Genomic DNA, 14295 nt, shown 5'->3' on the forward strand with positions numbered 1-14295 from the left:
CCCTTTTCATACACTGATGAAAATTAATCAAGAGCCTTGGATAGGTGACCAAATAATGGTCCAATTGTCTCTCCTATTTTCTGTCAGGTTGGATAATACCTGCAACCTGGATTACATCTTAACTCTTCCATTCACTGGTTTATTTTGAGGCCAAGTTCTCTTGCACAAACGCAAAACTCATTGGGCTGGGGATGTGGCTCAAGCGGTAGCGCGCTCGCCTGGCATGTGTGCGGCCCGGGTTCGATCCTCAGCACCACATACAAACAAAGATGTGTGTCCGCCGAAAACTAAAAAGTGAATATTAAAAAAAAAAAAAAATTCTCTCTCTCTCTCTCAAAACAAACAAACAAACAAAAAACCGCAAAACTTACAGTAAAGGCTGAGCTCACTGAGTCAGCAGCAGTCCTGGAATGCCCACAGGACTCTCCTAGGTCTTCTTCTTCTGGAAGAAGCTACCCTCAATCTATCAGGTATATATTTGACCCAAAGCTTCACCTTAACACTATGAAATCTGAAGAACACTAGCTTTTCCCTAGAGGCTGAAATATAAACTTTGTTTTTTTAAAAAATTGCCTTGAAATATTCTAAAAACAGATCCTAAATGCTTAATATGCCTAAGACCATTTTAACCCTATTACAAAATAAATGGATACATTATGTTTGGTGATTCAAATTTACCTTGTGTCCTTCATCCACATTTTTAAAAAAATTTTCTTTCTTTTTCTTTTCTTTTTTTTTTTTTTTGTGGGGACAGGGTACTGGGGAATGAACCCAGGGATGTACTCACTGAGCTACATCCCAAGCTGCTGAAGGTCTCATCAAGTTGTTAAGGCTAGCCTCAACCTTATGATCCTCCTGCTTCAATATCCCAAGTCACTGGTATCACAGGCATGCACCCTCATGCCCAGCATTTTTTGTGTGTGTGTGTGTGTGTGTGTGTGTCACCTAATTTTCAGACAAGGTCTCACTAAGTTACCCAGGTTGTCTTGAATGCCTGGGCTTAAGTGATCCTCCTACCTCAGTATCCTGAGTAGCTGAGACTACAAGCATGAGCCACAATGCCAGATCCATGCTGCCACTCAACCCAGCATTTATGACCCCAATGTATACAGCTGATTCCATATAAGATCCACCTTAAAGCACTCTTTCACTTATTCTCAGAGTGAGTCCAAATCTTTCATTCTGGCCTACTTCATGCTCTTCTTCCTAACTTGCTCTCATTTATAACCAAGTTCTCATCTCTACAGGGACTTTATTTACAGGCTCATTTCACAACTTGGGATGAGTCACTGATCCTTTCTCTGGTTCTGATCTCTGGCTTTTCTCCTTAACTGGGATTGTTAATTGCCCCACTGCTGGTAATTCTTTAAGTCATGGTGGATAAAAATTCTTTGCCAAACCCAGCCACTGGGTATAAGCGCTAGTGGTGAGTATTTCCACACTAGTTTACACATTGGTTAAAACATGTACACCTTATCCAAGCTATTATTTCATTTGTGTTCAGGGGCAACAAGGGGATACTTCCAGAGTTAATGAACATAGTGATCAGATTCCTCCTAGTTCTCTTACTAGTAGTAATCATGGGCATTTTTATTTACCTCTGCCTTTGGCTCAGCTGATTCATTAGAGGTATCAAGTTGTTCCTTGGCCTGGGCCATTTGAGTCATCAGCCTATCCATATGGGACTGAATGTCTGCCAGTATCTCAGTTACATGAGCTGTGGCCATTGCCTCCTGGATATCCACTAGATGAAGTGCCTTCTGTTCCTCATCAGCAATCACTTTCTGAACTTTCTTAAATTCTTGTTGTATAAACACCTTCATCTGGTCCCGAGTTACCTGTAAAGCACAAACAAGTAAGAAGAATAAGGAGGACATACAAAGAATGGAAGGGTATAGTTATTGCTATAAAGTGCTTGGCAGCCCTGGCCAAACTATGGTTTCTATCTGATTCTGAAGTTTTGTAAATTTTATCTAAACAATGTTTCCCTAAATCCTTTGATAAATTTTATGCTAATATTTTTGCCTTTTTCATTATTCATGAATTCTTTATCCGTTCTTGCTTTTGGTTTTGTACATTTTTATACTAGTAATATATGACTACTTCTTTAATATTTAACACATAAGTATATATAGCAAAAAAAGGCAATTCCTCTTCTCTCCTCAATTAATGCTAACAGTTTGCTATGTATCCTCACCTATTTTTCTATACAGTTATATACATTTATGTATATAGATTAATTATGTAGTTTTTATATAAACGGATTCCAGTGAACATATGGCACCTGTGTCTTGCTTTTTCTCCTTAAAATATCTTAGTGCACACAGATCAGGATCATTCTTGGTATTATTTTTTCAATCTGTAAGATATGGAGTTATACATTATATCTTATTTAACAATTCCTCTTAATGGAAATACAGAATCTCCCTGAATTTTTACTATTACCAACAATACAGCAATGAACATCCTTGGTTATACCTCTTAAAATTTATATATGAGTTTCTTTAAAGAATTCTGAAATCACAGTCAATTTATACATACTGCCTTCCATAAAAGGTGTACCAATTATATTCCTATAACAATGTATAAAAATAATCATTTCCCTACACCCTTACTAATTTTGGATACTATCAAGTACGTTTTTACTATCTGAGGGTGAAAATATATTACTGTTTTATTTTACAACAACTGCAAACCAAATAAAAGATAACTGTAGGTTATATTTGACTAAGGCAAAAAAAAAAAAAAAAAAAAAAAAAAGCCAAACAAAGTGAGAAACTACCAAAATAAGAATTTCTGGATACTCTAAATGTTGCCAGCAACTACATTTATTGATGTTTCCTCACAACAGGGTTTATATTATAAAGGCTTTGTTTTGAGGTGCTGGGGATTGAACCCAGAGCCTTGTACATTCCAGGCAAGTGCTGTACCACTGAGCTACAACCCCAGCTTTTTAAGCAATTATACATATTATAACTAGCTGAGATAGAGAAGAGGTAGAACTATAGACAAAAGGAGAAAGGCCAGGAGAGATTTTTGGGTCTGAAAGAGATGGCAATCGTTATTTAATTGAGTACCATCTTCTATGAATAAGTGACACAGCTGTATACCTACAGGACAGGAAAGGACTCTATCCTTCACCATTTTTTTTTTTTTTAACTTGGGATAGAACCCAAGAGCACTATAGTACTGAGCTACATCCCCAGCCCTTTTTCGCTTTTGAGGGGGGAGTCTTGCGAAGCTGCTGAGACTGCCCTGCCCTCAAATATGAAATTCTCCCATCTCAGTCCCTGGAGTCAATGGGATTACAGGAATGAACCACAGCTCTAGGTTTCCAATCTTCTTGTTCTCGATCTAATGCTCAGTTAACATAATAGTCTGTAAGCAAAGAAATCAAAGTGGGAAAACCTAAGCAAAGAAACTGAGGAATAGAAAGATCGAAGAAGGGGGAAAAGAGATGAAGTCATTTTTAATTAGCCACTTAAAAATTGAAAGAAGTTTGATACCTTCAACATAGCTTTTGTAACACTGCTATAACAACATCAGTGCAAAAGAAGGTCTGTATGACATGGACAATGACTAAGTGATATAAGCCCTTAAGAATGCACATACTCTCTGCAGGTGCTCTCCCTGGTGCTGGAGAAAAGGGGGCAGTGGATGTTAAATATTATAATACCTTTGCATTTTCTGTATCAGATTGAGAACTATGATCTGTGATTATATAATTTTTAAATTTTTAGTGTATATGTGCTAGGGTTGTTATTGCCTTATCATGGTATTAATCAATGGATCCCTACCCTTGAAATAAATTAGGTCTTAAATGATCTAGGATCTTCTCTCATAGATCAAACTGGAGAGTTTTTACCCAGGGATGAACTTTTCTGACTGCCTAAGAATCTTTCTTAATAGTTCCAAGTGACTAAAAATGGAAACTATAATAAAAACTGACTGCAATCTATTTTATTAGACCTCATATACACAAGTGGTTCAAAGAAGCTGACATCACAGAAACATTGTGGACCAGACTGCAGCAGGTGAATGAATAATAGGCTTTAAAAATTAAATTCTTTTTCCCACTGCTTTACATGTAAGTTTTAAAACATGACACTTAATTTTATACAGAGCAAGCCACAAATAAGAATTGGAGGCAGAATAATCTACCCTGTAAAACCTTTATGTGTTCTTCCCACTTGCATTTTCTATTAATTAACAGATAGATATTCTATGACCTAGTTCAAGACTGTAAAAACAGACTTCTGGTAACAGCATTCATTCAAATTTGGAGTCCAAAGAAGACACTCCCTAGGAAAGTGGACATGCTAAGGATGAGTCCTGTGGAAAGGAACTCCTGCTTTCAAAACTCCCTCTCAGATTCTATTTCACTTTCTCCTCACCAAAGTTCTATCCTGCTTCAGGATAAAAACTTCACAGTTCTCCAAAGCCAGGTCTTTCATGTTGGTACCTGCTATTTGGAAATCTCCAACATTGTTTTTTAGTGAGTTTTTTGAGACTTCTTCAGTCTATCCTCAGTTCTTCCAAAGTGAGACAGATAGTCTTTATACTCTTAACTATAAATACACAAGATGTTACATAAAAAAACAATTCTATAAACTCGGAAAAGAGTGAGCTGGATTAACCACAGAAAGTGACACACTAGTGAAGTCAAAGGTCCCCTTTCTACAGCACCTAACTAATAACTGCCAAAACTTTTTCAAGCCACAAACTTTCCTCACCCCACACAAAAACTTAGTCTGGAATTCCAAAAATGCAATAAAGCCAAAAGTGGAACTATTTGGATTAAAAGAACAATCTCTCACTCCTTGTTGAAGTACTTATCAGGGGCACTTAGTGTGTCTAAGAAAATCTCACCAAGGGACCTAGTTCTCAACACAAATGAAATCTTATAAAGGGCTTCCTCCCTTTGATCAACTAGTCCCCAAGTTGTCAAAACCTTCAGTACCTAATTTACAAACAAGATGCTATATCTTTGTTTTAGTGGCATTATGGTGAAACGCTGTGATTACTTAAACAGAATTTTACTAAAATTACTTAAGCAAAGCATTTGTAATTTAGAAAAACTTATGGTTTGTGTGCATAAACTCAGAACATATTAGTGAATATCTTAGTCTAACCTCCTCATTTTATAGATGAAGGGACAAAAGAGCCCCCCAGGAAGGACAGTAATAAAGTCATGTTTAGAAATATCCCTCTGGGGCTGGGGTTGGAGCTCAATGGTAGAGTGCTTGCCTAGCATGTGTGAGGCACTGGGTTCGATCCCCAGTACCACATAAAAATAAACAAATACATAAAGGTATTGTGTCAAAAAAAAAAAACAGAAAAGTAATACCCCTCTGTTCCAGTCCAGTATGTTTTCTGCCACAACATATTGCCTCTAATGATCCCTTTCTAAGTGCTTCAGGTTCATTTTTTCCACTTCTTTCTAATAAAGATGCTTCCTCAGTGAACAGTACATTTGTTATTCCAACTGGGCTGTTATTCCCCCCAAGTAAATCGTGGGTTGAAGAATTTACAACTGAAGAGTTAAATCTTACTCCATGGCACTTTCTATATGCTCTATATTTCATATTCCCAAGAAAAACAAGACCCAAGCAGCAAGCAGACTGGCATTTACACATACATAATTAAAACCATAAAACCTTGAATTAAGAAGCCTGAACTTAAAAATATCACCCACTCAATGTATTTGACATGGGCTGGAAGCCATTAACGCCTAACTAGCTGGCCTATAAGAAATCTTCCCCCAGACTTAATTTTTTTCCCCTAAATTAGGAGCAAATTATAAAACAATAAGCATAATAGCTAAAAAGCATCATGGCTTAAGAAAGGTTTGTTCCAGAAAAGCATTGCTAAGATGAACTTGGATGGATCAGGGTCAGTAGTAGGAAAAAAAAAAAAGAGCATAAGGGTTGGGGTTGTGGCTCAGTGGCAGAGTGCTCGCCTGGCATGTGTGAGGTACTGGGTTCAATCCTCAGCACTAAATACATAAATAAATAAAGGTATTGAGTCCATCTACAATTTAAAAAGTAATTTAAAAAAAAGCCCAGCGAATGATTTAAAAAAAGAAAAAAAAGCATCCGAGTCTATGCTGATTAAAGAGTTCAGAAACATTTGTTCCATTAGCTAAATTTCCTTCAAGGATTAAAAGAGGTCACCCCAAAAAGACATTTTAAGAATTAGGGACTGCAAGAAATAAGAATGTGAAGATGTTAAATACCTCTCCTAGCCAGATGCAGCGACACACACCTGTAATCCCAGCAACAGAAGTTGAAGCAGGAGGATGATAAGCTCAAAGCCAGCCTCTGCAATTTAGCAAGGCCTTAAGCAACTTAGTGAGACCCTGTCTCAAAAATAAAAGCAAAAAGGGCTGGGAATGTAGCCCAATGATAAAGCATCCCTGGAATCAATCCCCAGAACCAAAAAATAAATACCTCTCCTAATACTCACAAACAGAAAAAAGAGATGGAAATCAAACTTTTTCAGATGCTGCAAAATGTCTCCACCCCCAAAGCACACAATATCCTTTCAACCTGCTAGGGTCCATGGAAATTTTGAAGTTGGGAAGCTTAAAGTTAGGGCGTCTGTATAGGTTCCAGCATTTATTCTGATATTTCACTCTGAGAGAGCTCCTTCCAAATTTCTGCCAGGCTTCAGAGAGGGCAGGCTAGGAAAAGTTTCATCATTAAGGACAAAGGCCTTTTGCAACCAATGGCAACATCTACCATGCCCTGTGTCTTGTGTATGACTGAAATAGTCACTGTTTGCAAATAAAACAATGCACTCAAATGCACTCTTCCTAGATTAGGAAAATTATTAAGAAGCCTAGAAACACAGAGATGAATTCTGAACTACATTCCATCACGAACATGCTCAGTGACATCATTCTCAATGATCCTCAGTTACTGTCAGAAGTCTAACGTGGATGGGGGTTTTATAATGGGGTGTTGAGAATGACAAAGAAAAAAATGTACTTAAGTGAACATTTAAATTCTTCCTTAAACCATCTTTCTCATCTTCATTAAAGGCTCAGCCATGTGTATGCTCCTCATTTCCTTTGATTATCTCCATTAACAGAGCACCAAGAAACCTCTTCCTCAGATCCATGCAATGAAATAATAATGGTATTTACTGATGCTGTATTTCTATTTTAAAAGACAATTAAAATACACCAAAATGTTGCATAGTGATTATCTCTGAGTTGTAGAATTACAAGTATTTTGCTGTTAATTTTTTTTTTTTTTAAGTGGGGGAGCCTGCTGGGGATTGAACCCAAGGCCTTATACATGCCACACACTTGCTCTATAACCAAACTTCACCCCTCCCTATTCCTTCAGCCCAAATTTTCTAAAATAATGTGTAATGCTTATTTTTAAAAATATTTTTTAGTTGCTGATGGACTATATTTATTTATTTATTTATATGTGGTGCTAAGACTTAAAACCAGTGCCTCACACATTAGGCAACTGCTCTACCAATGAGCTGCAACCCCGGCCCTGTAATACTTTTAACAATGATTTTTAAAAAGAAATGTGGCTTCAAGAAAAAAATAAATCAAAAAAGTATTATCAAGTCAATCAATATATAAATATAATTATATACTGAAACACAAATGTGGGATTTATATCAGGTGTTCAAGGACTGATTCAACATTTAAAATCAGTTAATATAATCCATTCACTTCAAAAGGCTAGAAATGAAAAATCCTATGATCAAATCAACAGATGGAGAATAAGCATTTAACAAAATCCAACACCCATTCTTGATAACAACTCTCAGCAAACTAGGAATGGAAGACCAAATTAGATATACCTTCTGTTTCAGTCAAACCCATTTCCCACTTAAAAATACAAGCAGTTAATGAGGTTTAGTGCTACTGTGGCTATACAAAATACTGAAGTAGATGCCCTTTTGGCTATATTGTGATGGTCTCTATTTCTCATTGATAAGCAAAAGTAAAAGGCTTCACGCTTTAGATAACTCATTGGATCAGGTAGTGAGATTTATCAGAATTTTTCCAGACACTAAAACCTGCCTTTCTGAAGGGCATCAAGATTACTGAGGTCCTTAAAGAACCTTCAAATAATAGGTTCAGTAAGTATTAAATAACATGGGCTTATGAATAATGATAATGAAAACAATACTAAGATCCACCATGTTTTAGGCAGTCTTCCAGCTACCATTATATGCATGTTTCTCATTTAATGCTCAGGCAGGCAACAAGAGTTTCATTCCATGTTAGGGAAAATCAAAGCCCAAGTTGGTTAAGTCACTAGTCCAGTGTTATGCAGTCCAGTGTTACGCAGCCGGTAAAGCAATAAGGCAGGTATTCAGCTCAGATTAGTCCTATTTCAAAGACAGTGCACCCACAACCACTCCATATAGCATCCTGCTTTTCAAAAGGAAACTGAGCCTCTGAGAACTAGGACTAGACAGCTGATTGTTTGCAAAAACCAAGGTTGACTAAAATCCAGGGCCCCTTGACTTTTCATCTTGAACTTTCTTCTGTACTAGATTGCTAGTAGTAGATTGCTAGTACAGAACAAAGTTCAAGATGAAAAGTCAAGGGGCCCTGGATTTTAGTCAACCTTGGTTTTTGCAAACAATCAGCTGTGTCAAGTCACTGAATTCTTCAGGGCCTCATATTTTATGATAAAAAAATGTAAAGCCAAATTGTTTCCTTTTATCTCTAAAATGATACAACTGAATAAATTCTAGACTCTTGGAGGAATAATTCACCAGAATTATTAAACTCTGGAGTCAGCTTTATTTTCTACCCCCAGATAATAGGTCTTCTCGTTGTCTGGAAGAGAAATTGCCCATAATAGTGGGCAATGCGTTATTATTATTATATTTGAGGGGACTGGGTATTGAACCCAGGGCCTCATGCACGCTAGGCAAGCACTCTATTACTGAGCTTATTTTGAGATAGGGTCTCACTAAGTTGAACAGGCTGGCTCTCAAACTTGCAACCCTTCTGCTTCAGCCTCTCCAGTACCTGGGAGTACAGTAGTGTCCCACCATGCCAGTTTGATCAACACATTATGAATGAATGACAAAAATCATCTCACACCTGCCCCTCTACTACCACCAGTCGCACTGAAGAAAATTCCCCCACATTTCTTAAAACCCCCCTTTTTTCTTTGCATTCCTTTCCACTACTCTCTACTAAACATCTAGACGTGTTCTACATGGCTCCATTTAAGCCCTGTCTGCCCATCACATCTAGGCTATTTAAACTTAGTCCCACTCTCCCCTGTGCCAGTAACTTGCTGAAACAAAATTCTAAATCACAAAGACCTTCTGAGTGATTTGATGAAGTTGGTCAGGATCCGATTCCTACTTCCAGCTTCTTGAACAGCTTTTTCTCCCTTCTTGACTCCATTTGTCCCTTCTTTTCTTTTTTTTAAAATATATATATTTTTTAGTTGTAGATGGACACAATACCTTTATTTTTACGTGGTGTTGAGGCTCAAACCCAGTGCCTCACACATGCTAGGCAAGCACTCTACCACTGAGCCACAAACCCAGCCCCCTTCTTATCTCTTTTTTCTCCCTTCTTATCTCCATTTCTCATGTTGACTTCAAATCCTACCTTTGTTTCAGACTTAATGACTACATGTACCCCTCAATCCCTCTGCCTTGGTGATTAGCTTTGACTCAGATATTCTTTGGCTGAGTTTGCACCTTTGAATCCCAGAATCACACTCTCTTCAATAGTTCCAGTCAGAATACTCCATTCTTCCTATTTCTCCCAGAGTACTTCTTCCTGAGACTATAAATTTGACACTCTGAACCTAAGTATTATATTTTTTGCTTTGTTTTGTCTTGTTTTTCTCTTTCTTTTTTCTTTTTTTTGTTGTTGTTGTGAGATTTGTTTTTGGCAGTGTTCAGGCCTTTTGGATGCTCAGCAGACACTCTACCATTGAGCTATATCCCCACCAGTCCCTACTGTGTTTTTAAAAATATGACCCCATACTTTTTCTGAATCTCTTTCCCTTTATGCTTTTCCCTTCTCAACATACAATCAAATATACATGCCCATGTAAACACATAGTACTAAGGGGTCCAGGACCATGTTCCAGAGAGGCTCTGTCTTGAAAGGGCCTGATAAGCACTTGAATTCAATCTGCTAAACAGTTATAAAGTATACAGTAACTGTGCACGCCAGTTACCTGAGAAAGACATATTCACAGTTGACTGACAAGCAGCCCTTAGTGGGAGAGCTAGAGATCTAACCACTATGGTAGTGGCACTGCTATGTAGCAGTCTTTCTTCACAGGGCTCCTTGTTCATGCTAACAGCTGCTCTATGCCTTTATTGCCAATGCAACTTGATATGCAACCCAGCAACATGGCACTGAACTGGATGTACCAGAAAGCAGTTCATCAGGGATGGCGACTCACTTTGACTTGACATTATTGCTTGCTCTCAGGATGTGTCTCCCTGACGCCAGGGTAGCAATGAAGAAAGCCATCACAAATTTTGGAGTTTTTTTGTTGGTTTTTTTTTTTTTAATGAGTAGGAAAAATATTGAGTGACTAGCATTGTAGGAAGGTGAAAACAGTCCCCAGAGACATCCAGGACTGTATCAACCAAGGATAAGAGTGAGAGCTTCTACTCCATCTTGTTTTTCTGATTCTTTCAATCTAAAATTAGCTTCTGCTTCAGAAGCTGCTGTGTAGGAAGCAGGAGGTAGAAAATGACACTGAAAGTTTGAGGGGGCAACTACACAGAATTTACACTATTTTTAAGCCTGTTGCACCTGAATATACAAAGAAGACCTACTGTATCTGCTGAAAATAAAAGCAATTTAAAAACAAGACTCACCTCTCAACCTACATTCCAATTCTCTATCCAAATGCCTTCCGTGCAAATCAACAATTACTTGTACACTATGGAAACTACATTACCAATCATGAGGAATTGTGTATCATGAAGAACACTCAAAAAGGCTACTGGGATGCAGGCCTTATTATTTCTGAGTCTTCTTTGCTATAGAGGGTCACAATGGTAAAACCCATGGAATATGATGTGGACAGAAAGGGGTCTGAAGACTGAATCTGAAGCTCAGAAAGAGCTTGGGGCTGGGGATATACCTCAGGTGGTACAGTGCTTGCCTCTCATGCACAAAGCCCTGGTTTCAATCCCCAGCACCACAAAGGGGGGGGGGGCGGTGTTTAATATCTTTCTCATAAATATTTTTCAGAACTTTACATAAAATAATACATGTAAAGAACTATGTGTACCCTTCCAGGGACACAGGACTATCGGCAGAATGGTTCTGCTGAGAGATAATAGTAAGTGAACAGTTACTTACTATATACTTGTGCTTTTGGTGTGGTACTCACTAATCTCTCATAAACAGTCCCTTTAAATGAGCTTTCTGAAAGAGAGCCTCCACACTTGGGGAGTTCAGATTCAATTTTCCAAGGGAACACAGGAAAAAACTTTCTTATGTATCCTAGACATTGAGGATTAAAAATATCAATATAGATATCAATATAGCTCCTTGCCTCAGTTCCAGTAACTGGCTGTAGGTTGTCAGGGAACCATAGACACCTTTCTAGCTTAACAAGACCTCACTCTATCTCAGATAGAGTCTACCTCAGTGATAAGAGAAGGAAAGCACAGTGAGCACAGGAAAGATGGATTGGAAGAGCAGCTCCTGAACCTCACAGCCTGCCTCATCATATTTTCTTTCCTGTGCAGGATGAAATCCTACTCCTCTCCTTTGGGGAGCTTATCCGAGAACACCAGTGCTCACTAACTAGAGCTGCTAAAATGCTTTCCAGATCCCCAAATATTGTGATACTAAATGATCTTCTATTAATTCTCATTTCCTCAAAAGCTTTTATGTTGGAGGCTGAGAATATAGCTTAGTGGTAGAATGTCTGCCTAGCATGCACACGAAAGTTCAATTCCCAGCATTGCAAAATAAAATCTCCACTTTGTGAGTACTCATTAATAAAAAAAGAACTATGATTACTCCTACTTTATAGATGAAATTGAAGGCACAGATACACTGAGTGATAGTGAGTGATAATAAGTGTTAGTATGTGGATTCTTGTCATCTAATGCCAATGTCTGTGTTCCTTCACTATAACTGAAATGAAAAGGAAAGGAGAAAAGAGCACGTCACACAAGAAAATTTTTTGCTCTGAAAGTCTGAGCAAACTATTAATTGCTGTAACATTTTCAATAGATAAAGTTACTAACTTCCTACAACTACTAATATTCCATATAAACATCACGTAGCAACTTTGTAGAATCATAAGCCCTGTAACCTTGAACAAGTCACTTTACCTCCTAAATCCTTACTTTTTCAACTGTAATGAGAATTGTAATGTTTACCTAATTGGACTGAGTTGGGAATTAAAGACATATTACTGTAGAACTTATTTCACCTGCTACATAATTAGCAAAAGTGACACAAGGGGTGGCAGCAACTGATCACTGGGTTAAATGAAATCTCTCTTACAAAGGGAGAGAACTGATGAAGTTTGTCCTTTAGCTAAATTCAGACTAGATCAGGAAAGAAGCACTGTTCTCAAATAAATAAATATGTGTGTGTATATATATATATTTACATACACACAAACATATATATGTGCATCTACATATAAACCTTCAGTAAACTGAAAGTGGCACTTTGTAGACAGTCTTACGATATCAAAGAAGACACCTATTTTTTGCTGAGCAAACCTGAGTTTTATTTCCCATGAACGAGAGGTTGAACTAACAGGAAAAGGGGAGACGGGGAGATAGAAACAGGCCCTTAAATAAAAGTCTAGCTGGTTTTATCACTATTATCACAGTAAAGTTTTATATCTAGGTACCCAGACTCCTAAATTAAATGTCAAATACAATCCTGTACTGAGAATGAGAAGCACGGCTGCTATGGGAGAGCCCTGACAGCTCCACTCCCCTCTCCTGTTAGCTGCATAATCAGCCCTTCAAGCTTTTGGCAGAGTATATTATCAAGTCTCCTGTAAGTACAGAGAGGAGCTGGAACAGGGAGAAAAGGACAACATAACATGTTAATTTTATTAAGTATTTAAAGCTCAATTCCTTTGCTTTCTAAAACAATGCTCCAGCATACCAGGCAACTCAAAAACCATGCATGCTTTAGTTTTAAGACGCCTGTAGTCAATGAAAGCAGTGGTTCAATAAGGAGCCTGGGGCCCCCAAAAGGAAGAACAGTGAAAGGGTAAAGTTCCAGTGAAAAGGAAAACAGGAAGCAGAAAGGAGACAAAGACTCTCAATGGTATTTACTTTAAAGTAGGGATATATCTCCTAATATCTCTCTTAAAGGTGACTTATTTATTTTAATTTGGCACCAGGCAGTTTTGCTATCTGGAGTGTTTGCTCTATAATAATAAACATAATTGCTTCTTGTTTTTATTGATAATACATGAACTCACAGCTGCATATTTCCAAGACAGAAACATCTGCCCTGACTTACACAAACAATAGAGCTATGCTGAATTAATGCCAATTACTTGAAGGAGGTAAGGCCCAGAAAGCAAGCAAGCAAGCAAGCCATTGAGCCAATCATCCAGCCACACCAAAGGAACCCAACTGTGGAGGTTCAACTCAATTTATTTGCATGTCATTATCACTCAAGGTATCAATGGCCTTTTAAAACCCATAATCTATAAGTGTCACTAATCCTGTGAAGTGTTAATTGATCAAAGTATAGAATCTAGTTATTTATAAACAAGGCTTTTCTTAGGAAGGCTTGAAGGGTCTCCTGAACTTTGTAGCAGAGGTACTGCCCCCATATTTCCTTGTCCTTCTGCTAGAAGTAGTGGTGGTTCTGAGGACTAGGAGAGGGTAGCAAGCAGTGACCATTTACAGAATACTGTGCTAAGCACCCAACATGGATCATCTCATGTAAAAGTCTAACAACCTATGAAGTAAGTACTATAATCCCCTATTGTGTAGATGAAAAAGCAAAAGCTTGAGAAATGGAGTTGAGCACAGGATGTGCCCAAAGCTGCAGAGCTGTCAATGCTGGAGTTGATGGGGTGGCATTGGGGTCTGATTCCAGAGCCTGAGCTTTCTAATAACTGCAATACACTACCTCTTTTTGCCAGAGGCTAACACCAGGTTTCTGACCTTCATCCTTGTTGAGAAGAAAAGAAAAAGCTACTCTCCACTGTTGATACTTCAAGTGAAGGGTCAAAAAAAGTGATTCAGGTAGTATTTTCCTTTTCATTCAATGGCTTGAGATATAATTCACATATCTTACAACTCACCTCCTTAAAGTATATAATT

The 14295-nt window shown here is 37.9% G+C and overlaps 1 protein-coding gene across 2 annotated transcripts in view; it reads right to left on the bottom strand.

The window, feature by feature from the left end:
- Trim44 (tripartite motif containing 44) overlaps positions 1-14295 on the bottom strand; it is a 112188-nt gene that overhangs the window by 61698 nt on the left and 36195 nt on the right. For both annotated transcript variants that reach the window (XM_027936440.2, XM_071616300.1), the window contains exon 3: positions 1599-1838. In XM_027936440.2, coding sequence (XP_027792241.1) covers positions 1599-1838 — 240 coding nt within the window. The remainder of the gene's footprint in view (positions 1-1598; positions 1839-14295) is intronic.

The sequence above is a fragment of the Marmota flaviventris genome, chromosome 9 (genome assembly GCF_047511675.1).
Source record: "Marmota flaviventris isolate mMarFla1 chromosome 9, mMarFla1.hap1, whole genome shotgun sequence".
In the NCBI taxonomy this organism is placed as follows: Eukaryota; Metazoa; Chordata; class Mammalia; order Rodentia; family Sciuridae; genus Marmota; species Marmota flaviventris.